This window comes from Protomyctophum bolini (assembly GCF_963924005.1).
Source record: "Protomyctophum bolini genome assembly, chromosome: 14".
Classification (NCBI taxonomy): domain Eukaryota; kingdom Metazoa; phylum Chordata; class Actinopteri; order Myctophiformes; family Myctophidae; genus Protomyctophum; species Protomyctophum bolini.
The window spans coordinates 9,504,814-9,527,313 of NC_137875.1; the positions used below are offsets into that span (position 1 = coordinate 9,504,814).

The window sequence follows — 22,500 nt, forward strand, 5'->3', positions numbered from 1 at the left end:
AGTTATTTTCAATCTGTCGTAATGGAAACTGCTTTTCTCTCTAGTTTTCCTTGTGACACATATTGTATCTTAGGGGAAAAGATTTACATATTCATTACATTATAATTTGACTATAAATGTAAGGTTCTATAAAGTAGTAATGTAATTCAGGGGTGCCTTGGATGAAAAGGCTATTTATACAGGGGTGACCTGAGACAAAGACATTTGAGTCACCACTCCCATGGGGCTCCGTCCATGGTAAATGCCATGGTGCATTTATATGGCACCTTTTATCCAAGGCGCTTTACATAGACTGTGCATTACATTCACCCATTCACTTCACACTCGCATTCATACACCAATGGCAGCAGAAACCATGCAAGGCACCAACCTGCTCATCGGGAGCAATTTGGGGTTCAGTGTCTTGCTCAAGGACACTTCGACACTAACCCTGGGGGAGCCCGGGTTCGAACTGGGAACCTTCTGGCCACTCTACCCCTGAGCCACCGCCGCCCCCAGAAGGGGAGTAGGGGATTACATTATCTATTCTAAGCTGGTGGTACAGTAGGGGATTACATTATCTATTCTAAGCTGGTGGTACAGTGAGTAGGGGATTACATTATCTATTCTAAGCTGGTGGTACAGTAGGGGATTACATTATCTATTCTAAGCTGGTGGTACAGTAGGGGATTACATTATCTCTTCTAAGCTGGTGGTACAGTAGGGGATTACATTATCTCTTCTAAGCTGGTGGTACAGTGAGTAGGGGATTACATTATCTATTCTAAGCTGGTGGTACAGTAGGGGATTACATTATCTATTCTAAGCTGGTGGTACAGTAGGGGATTACATTATCTATTCTAAGCTGGTGGTACAGTAGGGGATTACATTATCTATTCTAAGCTGGTGGTACAGTAGGGGATTACATTATCTATTCTAAGATGGTGGTACAGTGAGTAGGGGATTACATTATCTATTCTAAACTGGTGGTACAGTGAGTAGGGGATTACATTATCTATTCTAAGCTGGTGGTACAGTAGGGGATTACATTATCTCTTCTAAGCTGGTGGTACAGTAGGGGATTACATTATCTCTTCTAAGCTGGTGGTACAGTAGGGGATTACATTATCTATTCTAAGATGGTGGTACAGTAGGGGATTACATTATCTCTTCTAAGCTGGTGGTACAGTAGGGGATTACATTATCTATTCTAAGCTGGTGGTACAGTAGGGGATTACATTATCTCTTCTAAGCTGGTGGTACAGTAGGGGATTACATTATCTCTTCTAAGCTGGTGGTACAGTAGGGGATTACATTATCTATTCTAAGCTGGTGGTACAGTAGGGGATTACATTATCTATTCTAAGCTGGTGGTACAGTAGGGGATTACATTATATCTTCTAAGCTGGTGGTACAGTAGGGGATTACATTATCTCTTCTAAGCTGGTGGTACAGTCAGTGAGTAGGGGATTACATTATCTCTTCTAAGCTGGTGGTACAGTGAGTAGGGGATTACATTATCTCTTCTAAGCTGGTGGTACAGTGAGTAGGGGATTACATTATCTATTCTAAGATGGTGGTACAGTAGGGGATTACATTATCTCTTCTAAGCTGGTGGTACAGTATCTAAGTCCAATTCTAATTTGAGGACAGTCATGTTTTTAGGTCAGTTTTTAGTGAGTCCTAGGGTGGAGGTTCAGTAGCAGTGTTATTATCAGTTTGTTTGGAGAGATGTTTGGTTTTGTTTTTAGTGACATGGTGGTGTTAGCATAGTCCAAAGCACACTGGACGACAGCTAGAGTCCTCAGTGCACTGCATGCGCACCTGTAGAGTAGAGCCTGCCCCAAAATCTTGTTCTTTGGTTGACATTCATGATCACTTTTGATGCCATATTTCGGGAACAGAGTTTATGTTTCGGATGAATTAAAAAAATAAAGACCTGCCACCTGGGGCAATTTTCACCTTAAGCAAAAAGCTCAGAATGGAAAGACATCGAACAGGGCAGAGAGAATTGAATAATGAATACCTGCCAGGGAATGTGGACGTTACAGAACCATCAATAATATCCGATCACTTGATTGGAAGTGAAAGTCAATGTTGGGGATATTAAACCTGCTGTTTCACCTCACGAGCACCGAGGTACAGTAACAGCTGACACATCTTACATGATGTGTATAATATGGAGGAAAACCTAAAGATAAGATTTGAGTGTGTGTTGACAACAGAGACGGCAGTCTGGACGAAGGCATGGGTGTTGTGTTGGAACAGCCCATTAATAGGACCCTGGGGAGTGTGTGCGTGTGTGTGCATGCGTGTGTGTGTGTGTGTGTGTGTGTCAGGGCGTTCTGGGTTATTGGACGTGAGGATCTCTAAGACCCCTCACTGAGTGAGAGAGAGTAAACAAGAGGACAGGAGTCGGTTTCAGGCTTGTGTAAGCTGAAACTCGTTGGAGATAAGCAGTGTTGTAGTTTTGCTGGAACTGAAATGAATCCGTTACAGCAGTCAGAAAAATAAAAGATACAAACACACCATGGCGACAATACGTAAAGTAGGGGGGAAAAAGAGACCACCAATAAATACATGCATCTACATACTAGCAATAGCAAATATGTACAGCTTGTACATAATGATGGTCAAGAAATGGAAATTATCAAAGATGGACTATCGGGTTTGAGTCCCGGCCCCCGGGAATATGTTGAATATCCGCTTGGGAAACGGAAGGTTACCGGTTCGATCCCGGCCTCCCCCAGACGGCCCAGAGTCAGTTAAAGTTTCCTTGAGCAAGACTCTGAACCCCTAGTAATTGCTCCCAATGGGCAGGTTGGTGTATGGTTTCCTCCGCTATCGTGTGAATGTGTGTCTGAATGGGTGAATGTAATGCATTGCACATTGTAAAGTGCTTTGGATAAAGGCGCGATATGGAATTTCCCCTGTTGGATGAAATAGGTGTACATGTCTGTTTTATTATTATGATTAGATTATTATTATTTTGATTTCTTTTTTTTGTTGTCCCGATAGCGATACTGGTATTGGTTACTCGGGCTGATACCACCCTCAAGTACTCGTACTCGATACTCTGAACTGACCCGGGTACCAAAACATCCAATTGACACTAGGCTGAACAAAAGTCTGACCCAATTATACTGCAGCATAATCGCCAAAAACAGCTAATCTGCAAGAATAAATGACAACTGACAAGTGTAGATCAGAGATCCATCTGCATCTGAGAAAAAGGGGGTAATAATAAGTTACTCAACAAAAATAAAGTACTCTTTGTGGTACTCGGTATCGGCGAGTACTAAAAGTTAAGTACCGGTACTTAAAAAATTGTAATGTTTGTATTGTTTTTCATGTCATGATTATGAATTGAATACAGTGTTTCAGTACACTCAGAGTTACAGAGCCCATAAGGGTGGACTCCATTTGGACCCGTGGTGGTCCCTGGACCTAACGTTGACAAACGGTCACCTCCAATACAAGATACAACAGTCAGTTAGACGTCACTGGAAGCCAGTGTGAGTTACAGCTCAGCTGCTTTGTGCTTTCTTTAATGAAGCACGGACATTGTTTGTATAAATGGCAATCAAGAGAGACGCTCTCAAACGATATTACTCTCTGTGGAAAGATTTTATGTTTTACCCAATTCACCGAGGTCTTGTCGCTTTGACTGTGGTGTGGACTTGAAGACCTTTTTTTAAGTTTAAGTGGTGCAACCACTTCTACATCCAGCTTTGTCCGTGTACACACGTGTGTGTGTGTGTACCTGTGTCCATGAGCCTGAGTAGTTACTTATTTATACCAGAAGGGGGCGCCAGAAACAGAGAGAGGGGTAGTGCTGTGTCTCTAATGAGAGAGAGAGAGAGAGGGGGGGGGCGGGGGGGGGGGGGCAGGGAATTGCACCACTTGGTTCACACAGGTGTGATTTTTATGTAAACTGGGGTTTTCACCGCTGCATGTCCTCACAGCATGATGCACACACACACACACACACACACACACACACACACATAAACATTCACAGATGTTTATTTGCTGTCCTATCTTTGAATCAACATATCTGAGCCAAATTGCCCCAACTCTCTCTCTCTCTCTCTCTCTTTCTTTCTCTCTCTCTCTCTCTCTCTCTCTCACACACACACACACACACACACACACACACACACACACACACAGTGAATTAGGTTAAAATAGAAACATCACATTCCAAACGGACTCTGCGTCTCTTCCTTTACTGAGGACGGGAGAAGAAGAGTGTGAGGATGTTTGATGTCGCTGAACTGTAATGAAACAGAATCAGACTTATAGAGAAGAAACACATGAGAGAGGAGAGGAGGTTAGGGGAGAGGAGGTTAGGGTAGAGGAGGTTAGAGGGGAGGGGAGGGGAGGGGAAAATATAGTAGTATAGTGTATGTGTAGACACGTTTGTGTGTGCGTGCGTGGCTGCGTGCGTGTGTGTCTTGTGAGGCGCCCTGCATGGTGAAACCCTTGCGTTGAAATAGAATAGTTGACATCTCCTCCTTGCTCTACTCCCCTCTCCATCTTGTACTCATGAATATAGGAGACCTTTCCAAGCAGGAGTCTGTCAGCATGCTTTGGACCCCCATTGTAATATGCCACAGACCCCCGTCTGAAAATTAGTGAGCTTTTTGTAGATTATAGATTGTGTGTGTGCGTGTGTGTGTGTGTGTGTGTGTGTGTGTGTGTGCGTTCACGAGTCCTCCTGAGGTAGTGTTGATTTTGACCACAAAGTTTGATTAAGTTTTAGTTATAGTCTTTTGAGGGACAGACAGTAGGCTGACAGGAAATGGGGGGGAGACATGCAGTAAAGGCCGTCGGGATCGGGAGTCGAACCCGCGGCACACTGCCAGACTGTATTACCAGCCAAGGTACCTGAGCCACGGCCCAGGCCATAACTAACATATTTTATCTTTAGATGTTTTACCTTTAGTCTAGATATCATAAGGTTTTAGTCAACTAAATTCAGTTAATTTAGTCGACTACAATGTATTTTGGTATTCCTTGATGGCGTCGTTTTTTGTGTGTGTGTGTGTGTGTGTGTGTGTGTGTGTGTGTGTGTGTGTGTGTGTGTGTGTGTGTGTGTGTGTGTGTGTGTAAGCTATGCGTCCATTGTGTTCCTACAGTATTGACCCTCCATGACGGCTCTCCACAGGAACAGGAAATGACACTGGCGTGGGAGGGGGGGGGGGGGTCTGACTCAGACATGCCGAGCTGGAGGAACACACACACACACACACACACACACACACACGCGCACAGTTCTGAGTTGTCAGGTCTCTAACTGTGTTGACCTTTACAATGAGTGAGTGATGAAGCTTTGCTTCATGTAATTTATTACGCTAATACTAATTAAGCTAATGAGGGGGCAGAAAACAGTGCCGGTCACGTTGTTCATGTAACTCTAAATATTACCAAACGCTCCAGGAGAGGAGAGGAGAGGAGAGGAGAGGAAAATACAGTAGTTGATTATAGTATTTGGTGCCTGGTGTTGCGCCCAGGAGAGAGGACATGTGTGTGCAGGGTGGGGGCTCAAATATGATTGTTTTGGGGGGTCCCCAGTTAAAATATGATTGTTTTGGGGGGTCCCCAGTTCAAATATGATTGTTTTGGGGGGTCCCCAGTTCAAATATGATTGTTTTGGGGGTCCCCGGTTCAAATATGATGGTTTTGGGGGTCCCCGGTTCAAATATGATGGTTTTGGGGGTCCCCGGTTCAAATATGATTGTTTTGGGGCGTTACGACCTGAAAAGGTTGCAGAACCAGTAAACCACTGATGTTCCTGTATGACAGCAATGGACTCTTGTCTGCTGAAATGACTTGACTGGAAGTTGGAGCTGTTGTATAAACGCTCTGACATATTTCACATCGGTATGCACGGACAGCACAGTATAACTGATGGACATATATGTTACAAACTGGTGACGGTGTCGACACAGAAACAAAACCATGAATAACAACCTCTGTTAGAACATAAATGTTTAGAAGGGAAACAATGTAAACAATGTCAGGCCTCTCTCTCTCTCACATATAATGCAATCTGAATTATCTAGGATCTAATTATGTACGACCTCTGCTGTGTTCAACTTCCTGCAGCCAAAAAGGTCCATTATGCACATGATGAGAAGCCAAGCAGCCGTCATTCCCATATATAACACTGGCTGGGTTACATAACCTGTTGGGAAATATCAAAGTCTCCGCACTCTGTTTGTGACACCCTGAGCCAACATAAACTCTGCATGGGTGGAATGGACCGAGGACCAGCGAACCGTTGGACGAAGAAACCAAACATTCCACTGCAATGGTGGACGGCGAAGTGGCGATAATATATATGAACCTTTATTGAGAAAAGGATATCCCCTTGAGATGTATCATCTCGTTTTCGAGGGGGTCCAGCAACATACAGCAAATGCTGAACATTACAACAAGTACATTCATACATACATAATCGAAGACAAAACAAACAACAAAGCTCTCCTAAAACTAGCCGCTCCCACTCCACCTAATCACCCGCAACATAGTATCAATAAATCTATATAATCATGTAATTATACAAGTATAATAATACTGTACCTGGTTACAAGTAAAAGTCCTGTATTCAAAATGTTGCTTGAGTAAAATGTTAAAGGTTAAAGGGCAAATTAAAAAAGCAAATAATTATCTAAAAAAAGTTAATCTAGATCAGCCATTTTCGAACGGCTGAAGTATAAAATAAGGCTTTGTTTGATTGATTGATTGAAAACGTTAATCATGAAATTACGCACGAGGTACAGTGGGACATTAAGGCAAAAAGGATAACACAAAAAGGGGTCCTGTGGACTACAAAGTGACTTGCAACTCTTTTCCTACCTCAGGTAGTTGAGCATCAGTGTGGCGAGGAGAGAGGATTTGTTTTCCCACTGTGGTTTGGAGATTTGTAAGAGCATGTTTGTTAGTGGAGCTGCAGTTTAGTCTGCTGTGTGTGTGTGTGTGTGTGTGTGTGTGTGTGTGTGTGTGTGTGTGTGTGTGTGTGTGTGCGTGTGTGTGTGTGTATGTGTGTGTGTGTGTGTGCATGCATGCTCGTCACAAACTGTAGTGTATATTTACGTGCCTGTGTATTTGTGTACGTAGATGTATGTGTGTATCTGTACAGTACAGATGCATGTATAAACCAGTGTGTACTGTATTTAGATTGATATTGTTTGTGTGTGAGAAAGACCACAGAGAGAGAGAGACAGACAGACAGACAGACAGAAGCCATTTCAGTTCATGAAATATGATCTTTACATCCAAGACCTCCTACTCACTAATTCCCCGGGGTCCTCCGCCCACACACACACACACACACACCGTCTCTGTGTTCCATCGTTGCTAAAGACGTGCTGTGTTGTCCAATTCATAAAATTGTAATTCATTGAAATGTCCTTCATCCTGCTGTTCTTCGTCACAGAGGATAGGACTCTCCATATTCAGGGGGAACGTTAGCCAAAGATAGCAGATCAACAGATCGGGTTGTTTTTGGCGAAGAGATTTGTTGTAGAGGTCCAAGTACACGTTGCAACTCAGGTCAATTTTTTACTAAGTATGGAGGGTTTAAGTGGTTAAAGCTGTTTATAGTAAAATACATCATTTTTGTTATGCAGCTGTCCCCACTGGATGTTCCAGACAGACTGAGTTGACATGTAGGACTACTTTAGGGACCATTATGGACCCTAAAGTACTTAATCCTTTAAATTCTATGATTGAACTACAATGGTGCATGTTTATAGCAGCTTTACATTCACCAATATGCAGTATACACACACACACACACACACACACACACACACACACACACACACACACACACACACACACACTGATGGCGGAGGAAGCCATGACAGGCACCAGCCTGCTCATGGGGAGCACTTAGGACAGGGGGGCAACTTTACAGATGTAGAGGCCCACTATATTTCCACACTCACACCAAAGGGCCACATTGCATATTACTGTCGTAGCAAAAAATGCTATGTTTGAATTGAAATCTCTACAAAGTCAAAGAACACTTAACTTTCTGCGTATAGGGCACATGTTAATTAATCACTGAGACTGTACACATGGAACCAAATGGACCTCTGTGGGTCCATTTGGTTCCATTTGTAGCCTACAGTCTCAGAGTTTAATTAACGGCAACAGTACCGCCGTGAGGACAGAAAAGGAAGCTGCTATAGGCCACAGAGCTCCAACTATGTTTATATGTATTGATGCATTTCATTACAACATTATAATAGTAGGCTACAGCAGAATGTCGCTCACTAGTCTGTTTGATGATGCCAGGGAAACAGCAGGGGTACATAATACATATGTGGTCTTAATACGCACGCACGCATGCACACATGCACACATGCACACACTGCCACCACAACCACCACCCGCAACTTAAAGAGACTTTGTTTGGTCTGGCAGACAGAAAGAAGGATGGATTACAGTCTCGCTCACGCACGCACGAACGCACGCACGCACGCACACACACACACACACACACACACACACACACACACACACACACACACACACACACACACACACACACACACACACACAGTCACACACAGTCATACACACCACATAATGCACCTACCCGCCCACAAAAATACCCAGGGTCGCGGTAAAACAGCTGCAGGGGTGACTGAAAACAATGGTGTGTGTGTGTGTGTGTGTGTGTGTGTGTGTGTGTGTGTGTGTGTGTGTGTGTGTGCGCACGCATGTCCACATGTTGTGGAATGTGTGCTCATAGACTATATGTGTGTGCACGCCCTTGGCATTGGCCCATATCATGGGGAGTTGGGGAGTGGTTAGGAGTCAGATGAGGTGTGTTTGGTGTTTTGACTGGGTCACCCTGTTGAACCTATGACTCATTTTGTGTGTGTGCGTGTGCGTGGCACACTCATGTGCAGGTACCCACACATACCCACCCATAGACACACACACGCTCTCGAGCACGCAGCATACAGGCACACACACGCATGCACGCACACACACACACACACACACACACACACACACACACGCACGCGCACATTCTTGCTGGGTTCAACTGTCACACACAGTGTCAGAATGTGATTCAATTAGGAGACGGACTCAGATCATGGTGACTGATCGTTTACATTCTGCACGTGAAATGATGGAAACAGTATGTCAGAGGATAGAAAGAAAGAAAGAAGGAAAAAAGGAAAGAAAGAAAGACCCTCTGTCCAAACTAAAGCATAGTGGAAACATGACATTAATCAGACTATTCTTGAGATCCTGACCTGCTACCAGGAGGTGTTTTGTGGTTATTCTGTGGTTTGTTAATGGTTTTCTGGTCAGTGGCAGTCGGGCCAAACGCTCTCACCTCAAGAGTCAAAACATGATTCACTATTCTGTGCCTTTCGGTTTGCAACTCGGACTCGAACTAGAGCCACGAGAGGCACCGAGCGAAGGCGGTCAAAACCATAGCCAGAATCAACCCACAGAGTAACGAAAAGACACCATGCTGAGTTTGCCGGGAGTTCAGTATCTCAGCTACTTAGACCAGTGGTTCCCAAACTTTCTCATGTCAAGGACCCCCAAATTGACACTAATTAGCCCGCGGACTCCCATTTGAAGAGATATGCCATGGACTCCCATAAGAAAAGATTTTTTATGGCTCTCTAGCAGAGATTCTCAACCTGTTTCAATTCAAGGACCCCCAGTTTGACATGCATTATTAGTCTACGGACACCCATTTAATGGCATTTCTATCTCTGAGATCCCAATTTATATTGTAAAATCAATGTTAATTTAACTCTGAGACAGTGTACAAATGGAACCAAATGGACCCGTTATCCAAACTATCATTTAGCCGGGGGACCCTCTGGAACTCCCTCAAGGTCCCCGGACCCCACTTTGAGAACCACTGACTTAGAGCACTCAATAGAGCGCCGCAGTCCCGCCCCCTTTCAGAAAAGCGAGTGGCCCAGGAAGTGGAAGCCCCATGCATTCTCCCATCGGCACTTTTAATATAATTTATTTAAAGACGGTTACGCCGCGGACAAAGCCAATTCGGATCGTGACGAATCATGACAATGAACACAATATTTTGGGCCGATCAAATAATTTATAAGACGAAAAACAAAACAAATAGTGTTGTCTCCTGACTTTCTTTTCTTCTTTCTAATGATTTGATCGTCCCAAAATATTGTGTTCATTGTCATGATTCGTCACGATCCGAATTGGCTTTGTCCGCGGCGTAACCGTCTTTAAATAAATTATATTAAAATTGCCGATGGGAGAATGCATGGGGCTTCCACTTCCTGGGCCACTCGCTTTTCTGAAAGGGGGCGGGACTGCGGCGCTCTATAGTCTGATGAAGCGGGATAATGTCCCATTCAGTGCATTGACAGCATCCGGATGTGGTGCCATTAGAAGCTGTTAAGGGTTCAGTGATTTGCTCAAGGACACTTCGACACTAGTTTCACGAGCCAGACCCTTGCCTTACCACAATTTTCAAAAGCTTCCGTCATACAGTCTGGAGCAACGGATGCTCTGACAATGATCAGAGACGAGAAAATTAATTGAATGGGAGTGATGTCTCCACTCTGCTTCCATTTTAGTCTGTACAGTCACTCAAATTTGTCCTCCTAACATACATCAACATAATCGAATCATACATTGCTTATCAGAAATGGACATTATAAAATAAATGTAAAGATATTTTAAAATATACTTTCGTGAACAGAAATGACGGCTTCTGTTCTCGGCTTTCTGGATGTGTAGTTCCAGACTCTATATACTTCTATAGCATCATTTTGGAGATTGTTGAATAGTTGTCAGTCGACACTAACCCAGAGGAACCTTCTGATTAGCAATCATCAACCACCCTATTGAACCACGGCTTTGAAAAGCTTCGGAATGTCTTATTTCCCAGAACATAAGGTCAGAGTCCAGTACAGACCAGTACACGTGTGTGCATAGACGTGTGCGTGTGCGTGTGCTTGCGTGTGCGTGCGTGTGTGATGGGTGACAGCACCCAGGAGTTGGACAAAAGCCAGTGGGAGACATGTTGATAGTTGAGACAAGAAGCGAGGAGGACAGCGAATGACAAATGGTGTTAGATTAAGACCGCTTCCAACACATACACGCCAACACACACATACACGCCAACACACACATACGCACGCACGCACACGCACACACACACACACACACACACACACACACACACACACACACACACACACACACACACAGGCTCAATTACAGTATGTGTCATATGAAGATGAAACAATGAGATGGATGGTAGAAATGACGCCCAGTCGACTATGAATCAGATTAGATGACGGCAGACATACCAGAGCAGTCAAACACAACATCCCGCCAGAACATTGTATATTGTGTCTCTGGCACCGCAACTAAACACTTTCCTTACTGGGTAATTCCCCTGCTGGTCACTTCAGTTCACTACCATCATCGCAGGTCTTATTAGTTCATTCTAGCTAGATTTTCAAGTGGTTGTGTCAAACGTGTCAGAGGGGACCGAGGGGGGAGTGACACAGATCTGCAGATTCTAACGAGTATATATGCCTTTGAAGTTCGACGGGATCAATTAAGAGCTCCTGCAAGTACGTATTTGGCCATGGAACCCCATCTCAAAATGTTTACCCCAGAAAGAAACAGCTCAGTGGCCTTGTGGTTAGAGTGTCCGCCCTGAGACTCTACCGACTCTACTAAAAATGGGACCCAGCATCCCTGCTTGACACTCACGCTACAGAAACAGGAGATAGGCTCCTGCCCTATGGGCCTCATGGCTCGGCAAGACTACTCTACTTACCCCCAGAAGAGTTACAAATGTTCGCTTAAAATTAATGCACATATGATATATTCAAAGATTTGCACACATTTTATGCGAATTTTCAAAAATAGCAGATTACAAGCTTTTTGAATAGCCAAAGTTACTTATTAGTGGTTAGAAGCTAAAGTGACACAGATGCGTTCCGGTGTTCTTCTTTCTTTTATTTAACCTTTATTTAACCAGTGAAAACACATTGAGACTGAAATGTCTTTTACGAGTGGGAACTGGCCAAGAGGCAGAAATAAAATGACACATCAGTGCTACCACAATACATGACATTACAGAATACAGACAGAAGGTGAGACGAAGAGGTGTTCTTAGCAACAGTGGAGTCAGTGTTGCTGTGCGGGGCTGAGACATGGACGCTATAACAGTACAGTACAGTACAGTACAGTACAGTACAGTACAGTACAGTACAGTGGAGTCAGTGTTGCTGTGCGGGGCTGAGACATGTAACAGTACATGCATGAACGCTACGAATGGGTCACTCAGTGTCACACTTTGGGTCAGACCGCACCAGAAAAGAGCAGCGTCACACCTCAAGCCCACTCCTTCCGTTTCCCTATAAATACGCACCGTCCTACTGTAAGCCTCTCCCTTCCGTTTGGCTCGCACATTCTGCATCCCTCCCTCGCGCCCCCACCCTGCTCCTCTTCCTGTTTCCACTTTTTCCTCTCCGTTCATCACGCCCGGGGTCGGTGCTATTCGGCAGACACCCTGCGCCAGGAGTTGACCCAGGGACCGCCATCCCCATCCAGGAGTTGACCCAGGGACCGCCATCCCCATTCAGGAGTTGACCCAGGGACCGCCATCCCCATTCCCGACTAAGAGCAACCTGGGGACAACCACACTTGCACACACTATTTACTCACACTATCGCAGACTACATTCATGCGCTATATATATATATATATATATAAATATATATATATATATATATATATATATATATATATATATAAAAGCATTGTATTACCAGTAATAAAGAGCAGGGATATCATTTGGATACAGCTTAATTTGAATGTATCAATTATTTATTATTTATTATTCACATGCAAACAAGAGTAGTACTTTTATTCTGAATGCATGGCCACTGGTTGTTTGGGGTGGTTTTACTGCAATACAACACACACCGGCACAAAATATCTTCAATTTACAATTTAGGAGACGCTCTTAATCCAGAGCCATTTACATCACATCACGCGGCGCGACGCGGCGGACGGAGCCGGTGTGCGATAGGTTAATTGAAAATAATGACGCAGCCGGTGTGTGGTGGGCTTAAGTCTAAAAGGTGCTATCTAAGGGTGTAGGGTAAGTGCTATGGGCCATGATGGAGTCTGAAAAGGTGGGTTTTCAGACTATGGCGGAAGATTGGGAGTGATGCTGCAATTCTGATTGCAACGGGAAGTTTTGGGGCCAGAAGGGAGAAGAGTTTGGGACGTGTGGAGCGTTGTCCCGGCGTTTTTAGTGAGGGTACTTCCAGCTTCCCTGCGTTGGCTGATCTGAGTGCGCGGCAGGGTTTGTGGGGTTCAATCATGCTTGCAAGATATGGGGGAACCATAACTTTGGTTGCTTTGAATGCCAGCATCAGAGATTTGTATTCTGTGCGGGCAGCGACCGGGAGCCAGTGCAGGGAGCGGAGCAGGGGGGAGACGTGTGAGAATTTTGGCTGGTTGAAGACCAAGCGAGCTGCGGCATTTTGGATCAGCTGGAGAGGCTTAAGTGCACATGCCGGTAGGCCAGTAAGGAGGGAGTTGCAATAGTCAAGTTTTGACAAGACTGATTAGGAGCTGATTTATCAAGTTCACAAGGCATCACATTGCACCGCATTGTGGTGGGTTTTCTGTGATGTATATTAGTCTGTATGGCAACCAAAGAGGTTCCCATGCGTTTAGGAGCCAAAGAACCACTCCATTACTATTTGTTGGTCACACGCAACACTGCAGTCAGTCGTTTTATTTGTTTGGTTTGTCGTCATAAATTGGTTATGTAAATGCATCTTGACTGATTGTGTGGTTCTTTCTAGTCAAATGGATCATTCGAGTGTCAATCCATGTCATTGTCTGTTCACAGAGCATGGTCTATGGTCCCTTCCGTCATACACAAACAGACCATTTTCCCAGATTTTCTTTTTAGATTTTGCTATAGCTTAAAATGTGTCTGTTGTTGATCAAATTCACAGACTTGCCTGAGTAATTGCACCGACTTTGGCCAAGCATAATGGCACGGTTCAAGGACGTTTGAATGTTGTTCGTGAATCTTTTCTCCAGGGACGGTTTCAATCCACAAACACAAGTTCATTCAGTGCACTCCTTGGCTTAGCTGGTTGGTTCTCAAACCTTTTGTACAATCTCTGGGTCACAGACCTGTAAGGGTCCAGTTGGACCGGGTTACAGACCTGTAAGGGTCCAGTTGGACAGGTTACAGACCTGTAAGGGTCCAGTTGGACAGGTTACAGACCTGTAAGGGTCCAGTTGGAAACGCAGTCTGGAAGCCTGAGGGTCACTGACCCTGGCTTAACTTTTCCAATCCCTTCGACATAAATAGCCACGGTCACAAGGTCACACAACTGTTTTTCGAGAACGTATCCCTGTGTATAGGGGTGCTGGGGTTTAAGTGGTTAAAACCTACGTTTTAACCTGCTAGTATTACCCTAGTCTAGACCAAAACCTCTTCTCCTGTACTAGGTCTGCTAGTATTACCCTAGTCTAGACCAAAACCTCTTCTCCTGTACTACAGTACGTCTGCTAGTATTACCCTAGTCTAGACCAAAACCTCTTCTCCTGTTCTAGGTCTGCTAGTATTACCCTAGTCTAGAACAAAACCTCTTCTCCTGTACTACAGTACATCTGCTAGTATTACCCTAGTCTAGACCAAAACCTCTTCGCCTAAAATAGCAGATCTAATAGTAGATCTGCTGTTTTCCCTGGATGTACGGCCTGGAAGTATATAGGGAGGGACGCTGGGGTTCACGAGGTTAAAGAAGTGCTTCTGCAACGACGGAACACAGACTGTGTGATTGGGTGCCACGGGTTCTGTTTCCGTGCGTGGTTATTGTTTCTGTGTTCCTGGTCGTCAGCGGACGCCACACATTTGTCTCCTTAACCTCTGACCTCCTGTGGTAGGAAGGATGACAAAATGAAATCAAGCAATCCCGCAGAAAACACATGGCCGAGAAATCAGAAGGAAGTGTGTGTGTGTGTGTGTGTGCGCTGTCTGCGTACACATATGTTGAGGACATTTCAACCCAATTATCTCAACTTCCAGTGCCACTAAACAAAGACATATCCCTAGTATCAGCCATATGACTCACGTTGTGTGTGTGTGTGTGTGTGTGTTCTCCAGGAACTGGTGTGCGTTCGTGCAGAAGCGTGTAGTGACCATGGCAGTGGCGTGTGGCACAGAGAAGTACACCATCAAGTCCCAGAGTCCCTGTCCCAACGGAACCCCAGACTGTCAGCTGGTGATGTGAGTATGCTGCTGTCAGACCAGTGCTTCTCACAGTGACTCATGTCAAGTAGTCAGAGGATTCTGACCTGAGATCAGATTCTAAAAATGTCTTCTACATCCTGACAGTTTTCTGAAAAAGCTATGTTTCTATGTCAGTCGTTCTTCGATTTTTCAAAAATAGCAGACCTATTAAGCTACGTAGTTATGAGCTTGTAGATCTGCTATTTTTCAATAGCTAAAGCATAATATAATGCTAACACCAAAAGGGGTTCTCGCCACAAAATGGGTTAATAAAATCAGGGATTCTTCACCAATGTGTTTGTAAAGGTGGATACTAAAATATCCCACATTGGTTTCTATTTCTATTCTAAAAAATGTTCTGCCAAGGACCGCCATGAAGAATGATTGATGTTTGATAGAAAAATCTAAATGATTCAAAATATTCCAATAATTTTAGATATCTTTTGAGTAGCCAACGTTTCCAGCTTTATTTTGATCCGCCCCTCTCTGCCAAGAAAACGGAGCGTTCTTTCAGGCTGCTAATGTGATGACCGGCAGAGTCTCCTTTAACACATTTTGCTGTGGACCCCCTGGCTCCCCTCCAAGGACCCCTGGGGGGTACAATGTACTTTTTCAAAATTTCTACTACTTGTGGGGGACATTTCCCCCCACAAATAGCATAACTGTGTCAGGCACCAGAAAGGATTGGACTCAAAAGCAGGCAGCAAAAACCTTTAACGGGTTTTATTAAAGTCAAGGGAAAAGGCAGAGGCGTCGTTGGTAGGGATAGCGTGGGTCAGGGTTCCGGGAAGGCTGTCCGTGGGGCGTCGGTTCCGACAGGCATTAGGCAAGCCGTAAATCAGAGTTCGGTCCAGGTCCAACACAGTGGTTCTAGGAACAGGCAAAAGTACAAGGCGTACAGGCAAGGGATAACTATAGGGATAAAGGCTAAGGTCAGATACAATAACAGGCAGGATAACAGGTTCAAGAATAACGGTGTGCTAAACTAGAACAATGGGTATAGCAGCAGACAATAAGTAACCTCGGCTACTCAGCGTAGAACCTGGTGCAGGTGCGCTCACACTGGCGTGGGCGTGACAAACTAATACAGTACGTATACAAACACACGCTTTGGTATTATTGAAAGTCTATATAAAGAAAGATTTGTAGCTATTTATTTGTGTGTGTGTGTGTGTGTGTGTGTGTGTGTGTGTGTGTGTGTGTGTGTGTGTGTGTGTGTGTGTGTGCGTGTGCGTGTGCGTGTGCGTGTGCGTGTGTGTGTGTGCAGGTACAAGCTGTCCACTCGTCCGGTGTATCGTCAGAAGCAGAACATCTTCACGGCTCTGCTGTGGAGGTGCTGTCCTGGACACGGAGGGGAGAACTGTGAGGAGACAGGTACTGGAAGTCCCCAACTCCCCACGCACAAGATGATGACCCCATACACTGTACAGTAACCACAGACTATAGGACATCATCATACATCACACAACAATAAGCCTATGCGTTCACCATATTCCCCAGTTCAAGTATTGCTCATCTCTGGGACTACTGTCAGGGTCTTTACATGGTCCACAAAGGACGTCCATGTTTGCTGGTTCTCATGGAACCATTACATTACATTACAAGTTTCAAACTTAAGATAGAATATTATGTCCTTTTTATCCATCCGTTATGTGTAGGTGGAGAAACTTGTTTCCATTTAAGGAGTATGAGATGTCTTGCAAAAAGAGAGGTAAAGGAGATTATTAAGTGTGGAGGAATGTTAGTCCCTGGGAGAACACCAAATAGGGATGGGACGGATACACCTGATGTCAGAATAGGATTTGAATACGTCAGTCCAGAAAGCCACTAACCGTCCTGGGGCATGACCAAAACAGGTGTGACGGAGCAGCAGCGGGTTGTCTGCATCGGTTACATGCATCAGTAATATCTGGACATATCTTTGCTATAGTCTAGCATTAGTGTGTAGTGAACACAATGAATAATCATACATTGTATAAGGCTATGTCTATAGCACAGATTGGAGAACTGTGGACTATAGTCTCAGAGCAGTCTCCCATGTCACGTCAGGTACTTCCAACTCCAAGTCCTGCTCCCATGCTGTCTTAAGACGCTTACGAGTTTCTGGATTTATTGAATTAAGTGTGTTGTATAGTGTTGGAATCAAGCCCCTTGTATTTGGGGTTCAGAGAAAGTATAGAGTCCACTGCAGAATGGTTTGGTTTGGTTTGGAAAGTTTGGAAATTGTCTGTCTAATGTGAAAGTAGCAAAGTAGATGGGGCAAACGGAATTTCTCTGTCAAGTATGAGAATGGTGCCATAATCCTGTTATTGTGCTGATCCCCTTGTCAAACCAGTTTAGGTTTATAAATTATAAGCCTAAACTTGTCAAACCAGTTTAGGTTTGACAAGGGGATCTGTACAGTTACAGTAACAGGATTATGGCACCTTTATGGCGGGATTATGGCCCTTTAGGGCAAGGTCGCTTCTCGCCATCAGGGCGTTTTACTGGTATAAATCATTTTAGATGAAAAATAAAAAAGTCACTAGAAAATAAAATCAACACTCGACCCTATGCAGTACAGTCACCACAGCCTCACAGGTTCAATCCAATAGAAAGCGCAGGCTTTCTATTCCTGAAAAGTGGTAACACGATAATGCAAGCCATCGTTCTCACGATGAATATATTTATTTTTAAATGTTGTTGAGAAAGAAATCTGCCTATGGTGTCACTGGTGGACACTGGTGGGCTGAATTCAACTGCCCACAACCCTCCTATGAGACACAGACTGAGCAGAAAACAATTGTGGAATTTTATCATGAACATATGAAGATAAGTTGACAAGTGGTGAAGGACCGCCTTTAACATTTTGTACATTTTTGTGCATAATTATTTTAAAATAAGGTCCAGATTTGTATCTTAAATGCCTATAATCCCTCATCGGTATTGGGGTTGAGCTCCCTTCTGAAGAACCTAGCTGGGGGACAGAAGCATGTCGCATGTGATTGTCTCTGTTTTTACTAAAGGGACATAATTTATAGGCTGTTTCCTGTGAGAAACAATAAAACACTCCCTGGTTGGCGTGTGTGTGTGTGTGTGTGTGTGTGTGTGTGTGTGTGTGTGTGTGTGTGTGTGTGTGTGTGTGTGTGTGTGTGTGTGCGTGCGCGTGTGCATGTGCGTGTGCGTGCGTGCATGTAGGTGCGTGCATGTGCATGCTCATACATGTGCTGGGAAAGTGAACTGTTTACCGAATACGAGGAGGAACTACTAAAAGTGGCATCCTCTCTCCCCTCCTCCTCTTCCTTTCGTCCCCTTCTCCTTTCTCCTCCTCCACCCTTCCTCGCCACTCTTTCTTTCTTTCTTTTGTCCGTTAACTTGAAACTATTGCTCCATCAATCATTCCCCTTTGATTCCTCTTTGCATCCGATATCTGGTATATTTCATACTCTCTCGTTTTCATCTCTCGTCTATCTGCTATTCCAGTTACATCACTTGCATTTTATATTGACTTTTCTTTCATTTGAAATGAGTTTAGAAACGTCCAACATGTAATCTTTTGTGTTTTGATTGAATTTGCCCACTTTGAGAACCACTGTCATCTCTCTCTCTCTCTCTCTCTCTCTCTCTCTCTCTCTCTCTCTCTCTCTCTCTCTCTCTCTCTCTCTCTCTCTAGTGATTGACGGCCACCTATCCCACTCCGAAGACTCGTTTCTGATTGGACAGTCCGAACCAGGGCGTACAGAAGCCCGTGCCCCAGGTAACAGAACCACCTCGCTCCGCCATTATCTGTTTCGGTTCAGTGTAAACTACAGTGCAGTTGGAATTGCACGGCAGCTATATAGACGCATTTCCAGACAACGTCACATTGATAAGAACCTGTATGCGTGCGTTGGGGGCAAAATAAACTCATTAGATGCAATGCAAACATGGTCACAGCACTGATGTGTAAAAAGTTAAAAACGCATCCTATCAAACTTTCAGATGCTGTTCTCCTCCCTGTGTGGAAGAAGAAGGTTTATTGTGGATATTTACTGTGATCTCTCGCTCTTGAAATATGTACCAATTGGTTTAAGTTGTGTCAACTTGTGTGTAAACAATAATAGCGATTCTCAAACCATTTTCTCCCAAAACTCCACCTCCAGTCGCTTCCTATATGATCACGGCTGCTTGATCGTGTAAATCAGTCAATCTGACCGTAGATCTGTACTTGGAGGAATTCAAAACACAGAACAGACGCAACCGTCTTTTCAGTCCAGTTTCAGGCTTTTATTTAAGGTGTAAGGTCCCGGAAGTTGCCTGTTTCCATGCAGCATAGCCTTTTATTTTGTCTCGTGGGAGTCTCAAACAAGGTTGTGAAATGAGCCTACATATTTAATTGTGAAATTACATATTTACACCTGTGATATATATGTTTTCGCTGTGTACGATAGTTTAAATTAAAGTTTCCCATCTGGCAACACTGATTATTGTCATTGGTAACACCTTGCCAGTGTGGCTGTTGTAGTGTGTGTATATGGCCTAGCCATAGCAGAAGCTCTTGAGCTTAATTTATGGTCCGACGGTGTAGCTCACTGAACATTTGGCTGTACGACAAGGTGTAAATCCTTCTTTATCCAACAGCATGGAGTAAACTGCAGAGAAAACAATGTGTGCTACAAAGTAAATATCAGGTCGACATCAAAGCTAGCATCTGTATAAATGTGGTTCTCAAAAATGTGGTTCTCAAAAAGGATCCTTACAGGTCTGTAACTCTGCATCTGTACACTCTCAGAGTTATGGGGGAGGCTTTAAAATCGAAATGTCAGGTCAGAACACTACATTTCAATCACTTAGTCATTGTTGGGTTTTGGAAAACCCAACAATGACTGTGAGTCACTTTGGACTCACACACACACACACACACACACACACCGCCCTACACCTTAACAAACTCAGGAAGCTACGTACGGTAGGTTGAGTTGAGTGTAAACACTGTGAGAATGTCTTCACCTCTATACGGGACTGGAGGAAGAAGAGGGCGTGTGTGTGTGCGCACGTGCAATCATTATGAATAGAACACACTCAAGGTCAACCCCCCATCCCAACACACACACACACACACACCTGAACCAACTCACATTCATAATAATTGCATTTTTATGGCACTTTTCTATGCACTACGTGCCAACTCAAAGTGCTTAGAATGGTTCATTCATTCATCCAACTCATTGGAGGCAATGTAGGGTTCAGTGTCTTGCCCAAGACACTGAACCCTACATTGCCTGACCCAGGGATCATTGGACGACCTGCTCTACCTCCTGAGCCACAGCCGCCCTAGTGTGTGTGTGTGTGTGTGTGTGTGTGTGTCCACATTAATGTACTGCAAAGATCAGGATGTCTGTGGAATTATGTCAGTTCTCTTCAATTTTACTTTGTTCCCCTTGAGTCTGAGGCTTAAAGCTGCAATGAGCAATACAGATCTGTGTCCATTGTCCCGCTCTCCCAGAGGACAGATATCTCAAAACCAAAATAAAAACGATGGCGCCTCTAGTGTCCAATCGTGTGCCGTCTGAGGAATACTAAAAACTAGGTGTCAGCTACTGTAGATTCCCGATCCTTCTATAGGATGTGCAAAGTCTCAGGGACCCCAGGGAGCGTGGTGCCCAGAGAGGTAGAAAATATGGCCAAGTCTCAGGGACCCCAGGGAGCGTGGTGCCCAGAGAGGTAGAAAACATGGCCAACAACAATAAGACATTGTGGTTGTACTCATAGGCACGTCCCTGGTGTGAATGTGTGCAACCCAACAAAGAATGACACAGAGTCGTACCGTGGAAGAAGATCCGGTTCTCGATCAACAAGAAAAAAACACATGCACTTGTTCTGCCGATGGACAGAATTCAAACACAACACATCTTGATGGGGCATTAGTAACCTAAAAATAACCCTTTGACCTTTTGGGGGTGCATAACAAACGGGACCAAACAAAGAGGTGAACCCCCCGACCGTATACCGCCCCACGGGGCCAATACCGGCCCCGCCTACCGACCCCGCCTGCTATTGAACTGCTTCCTAAAAGCAAAAGGTCCCACGTAATCAATTCTTCAACACCACTGCAAGCTATTGTATTACACACACACGCGCGCACGTCCACACACTCACACACACACACACACACACGTCGCACACACACACGTCGCACACACACACATGCACATGAAAGCGCACAATCCTTCTCATTCCAAGTGCACACATTCTTAAACACTTGCTCATCCATGATTCTTTTTTAATGGCACATGCGTGGTGTGCGCGCACACAAACACACACACACACAAACACACACACACACACACACACACACACACACACACACACACACACACACACACACACACACACTGCCCTTGTTGTGACACTGAACTAGCCTCGGTGTGAAAAACTGTCTTGTTCAAAAACACCTCTCGTTATTTGTCCATTGTGTTTTAACAACTCGTCACTCCTAATCAACACAAGGTCTTTTCAAAGCTCCAAGTATGTGCTCACACAGGAACTATGAAAAATACCCTCATAACGTGTGCGCGTGCATGCATGTGTGCGTGTGTGTGCATGCATGTGTGCGCGTGCATGCATGTGTGCGTGTGTGTGCATGCATGTGTGCGCGTGCATGCATGTGTGTGTGTTAATGCATGCGTACCTTTGCACTGCCTGACCCAGGTCTTATCCTTCAGTAGTCTTGTCTCACTCCATGTCTGTATGTCTGTATGTATGTCTGTCTGTCTCCCTTCCTGTCTCTCTCTCTACCTGTCTGTCTGTCTGTCTGTCTGTTGGTCATCCTGTTTATCCGTATCAGTATGTGAACCCACTATATGAACCCAGTGAGCCAACATGTACAATACCAGAACCCTGACTCTTGTTTGACCCGAATAGATTATGGAACACAACAAACCTTAATTAGCATCATTGCATCATTATAGAAGTAAGTGCATATGATGTGCACATTTCACAGCCTATTGCTGGTGCAGACAATCAGCATTTCATGCTGATTTCATGCTCATTTACTCTCGTTGTTTGTTGGCCACATTTACTCAGATCGTACACATTTGTTTTAAGTCAATCTGTCTGTCTTTCTGATTGTGTGTGAGGATACAGACACGACATCTGACCTCTTCACACTGCTCTTCACTTTTCTTTTGGTGTGAAAAGCGGCAAATTCACACCTGGCACCATTTCACGGTTGGTGTGACAATGCT

The 22,500-nt window shown here is 44.4% G+C and overlaps 1 protein-coding gene across 1 annotated transcript in view; it reads left to right on the forward strand.

Annotated features, from left to right (window-relative positions):
- Positions 1–22,500, forward strand: part of mmrn2a (multimerin 2a) — a 43,127-nt gene that overhangs the window by 7,104 nt on the left and 13,523 nt on the right. The window contains exons 4-6 of the mRNA XM_080781364.1: positions 15,170–15,292; positions 16,563–16,669; positions 18,948–19,031. Of these exons, the coding sequence (XP_080637490.1) occupies positions 15,170–15,292; positions 16,563–16,669; positions 18,948–19,031 (314 nt within the window). The remainder of the gene's footprint in view (positions 1–15,169; positions 15,293–16,562; positions 16,670–18,947; positions 19,032–22,500) is intronic.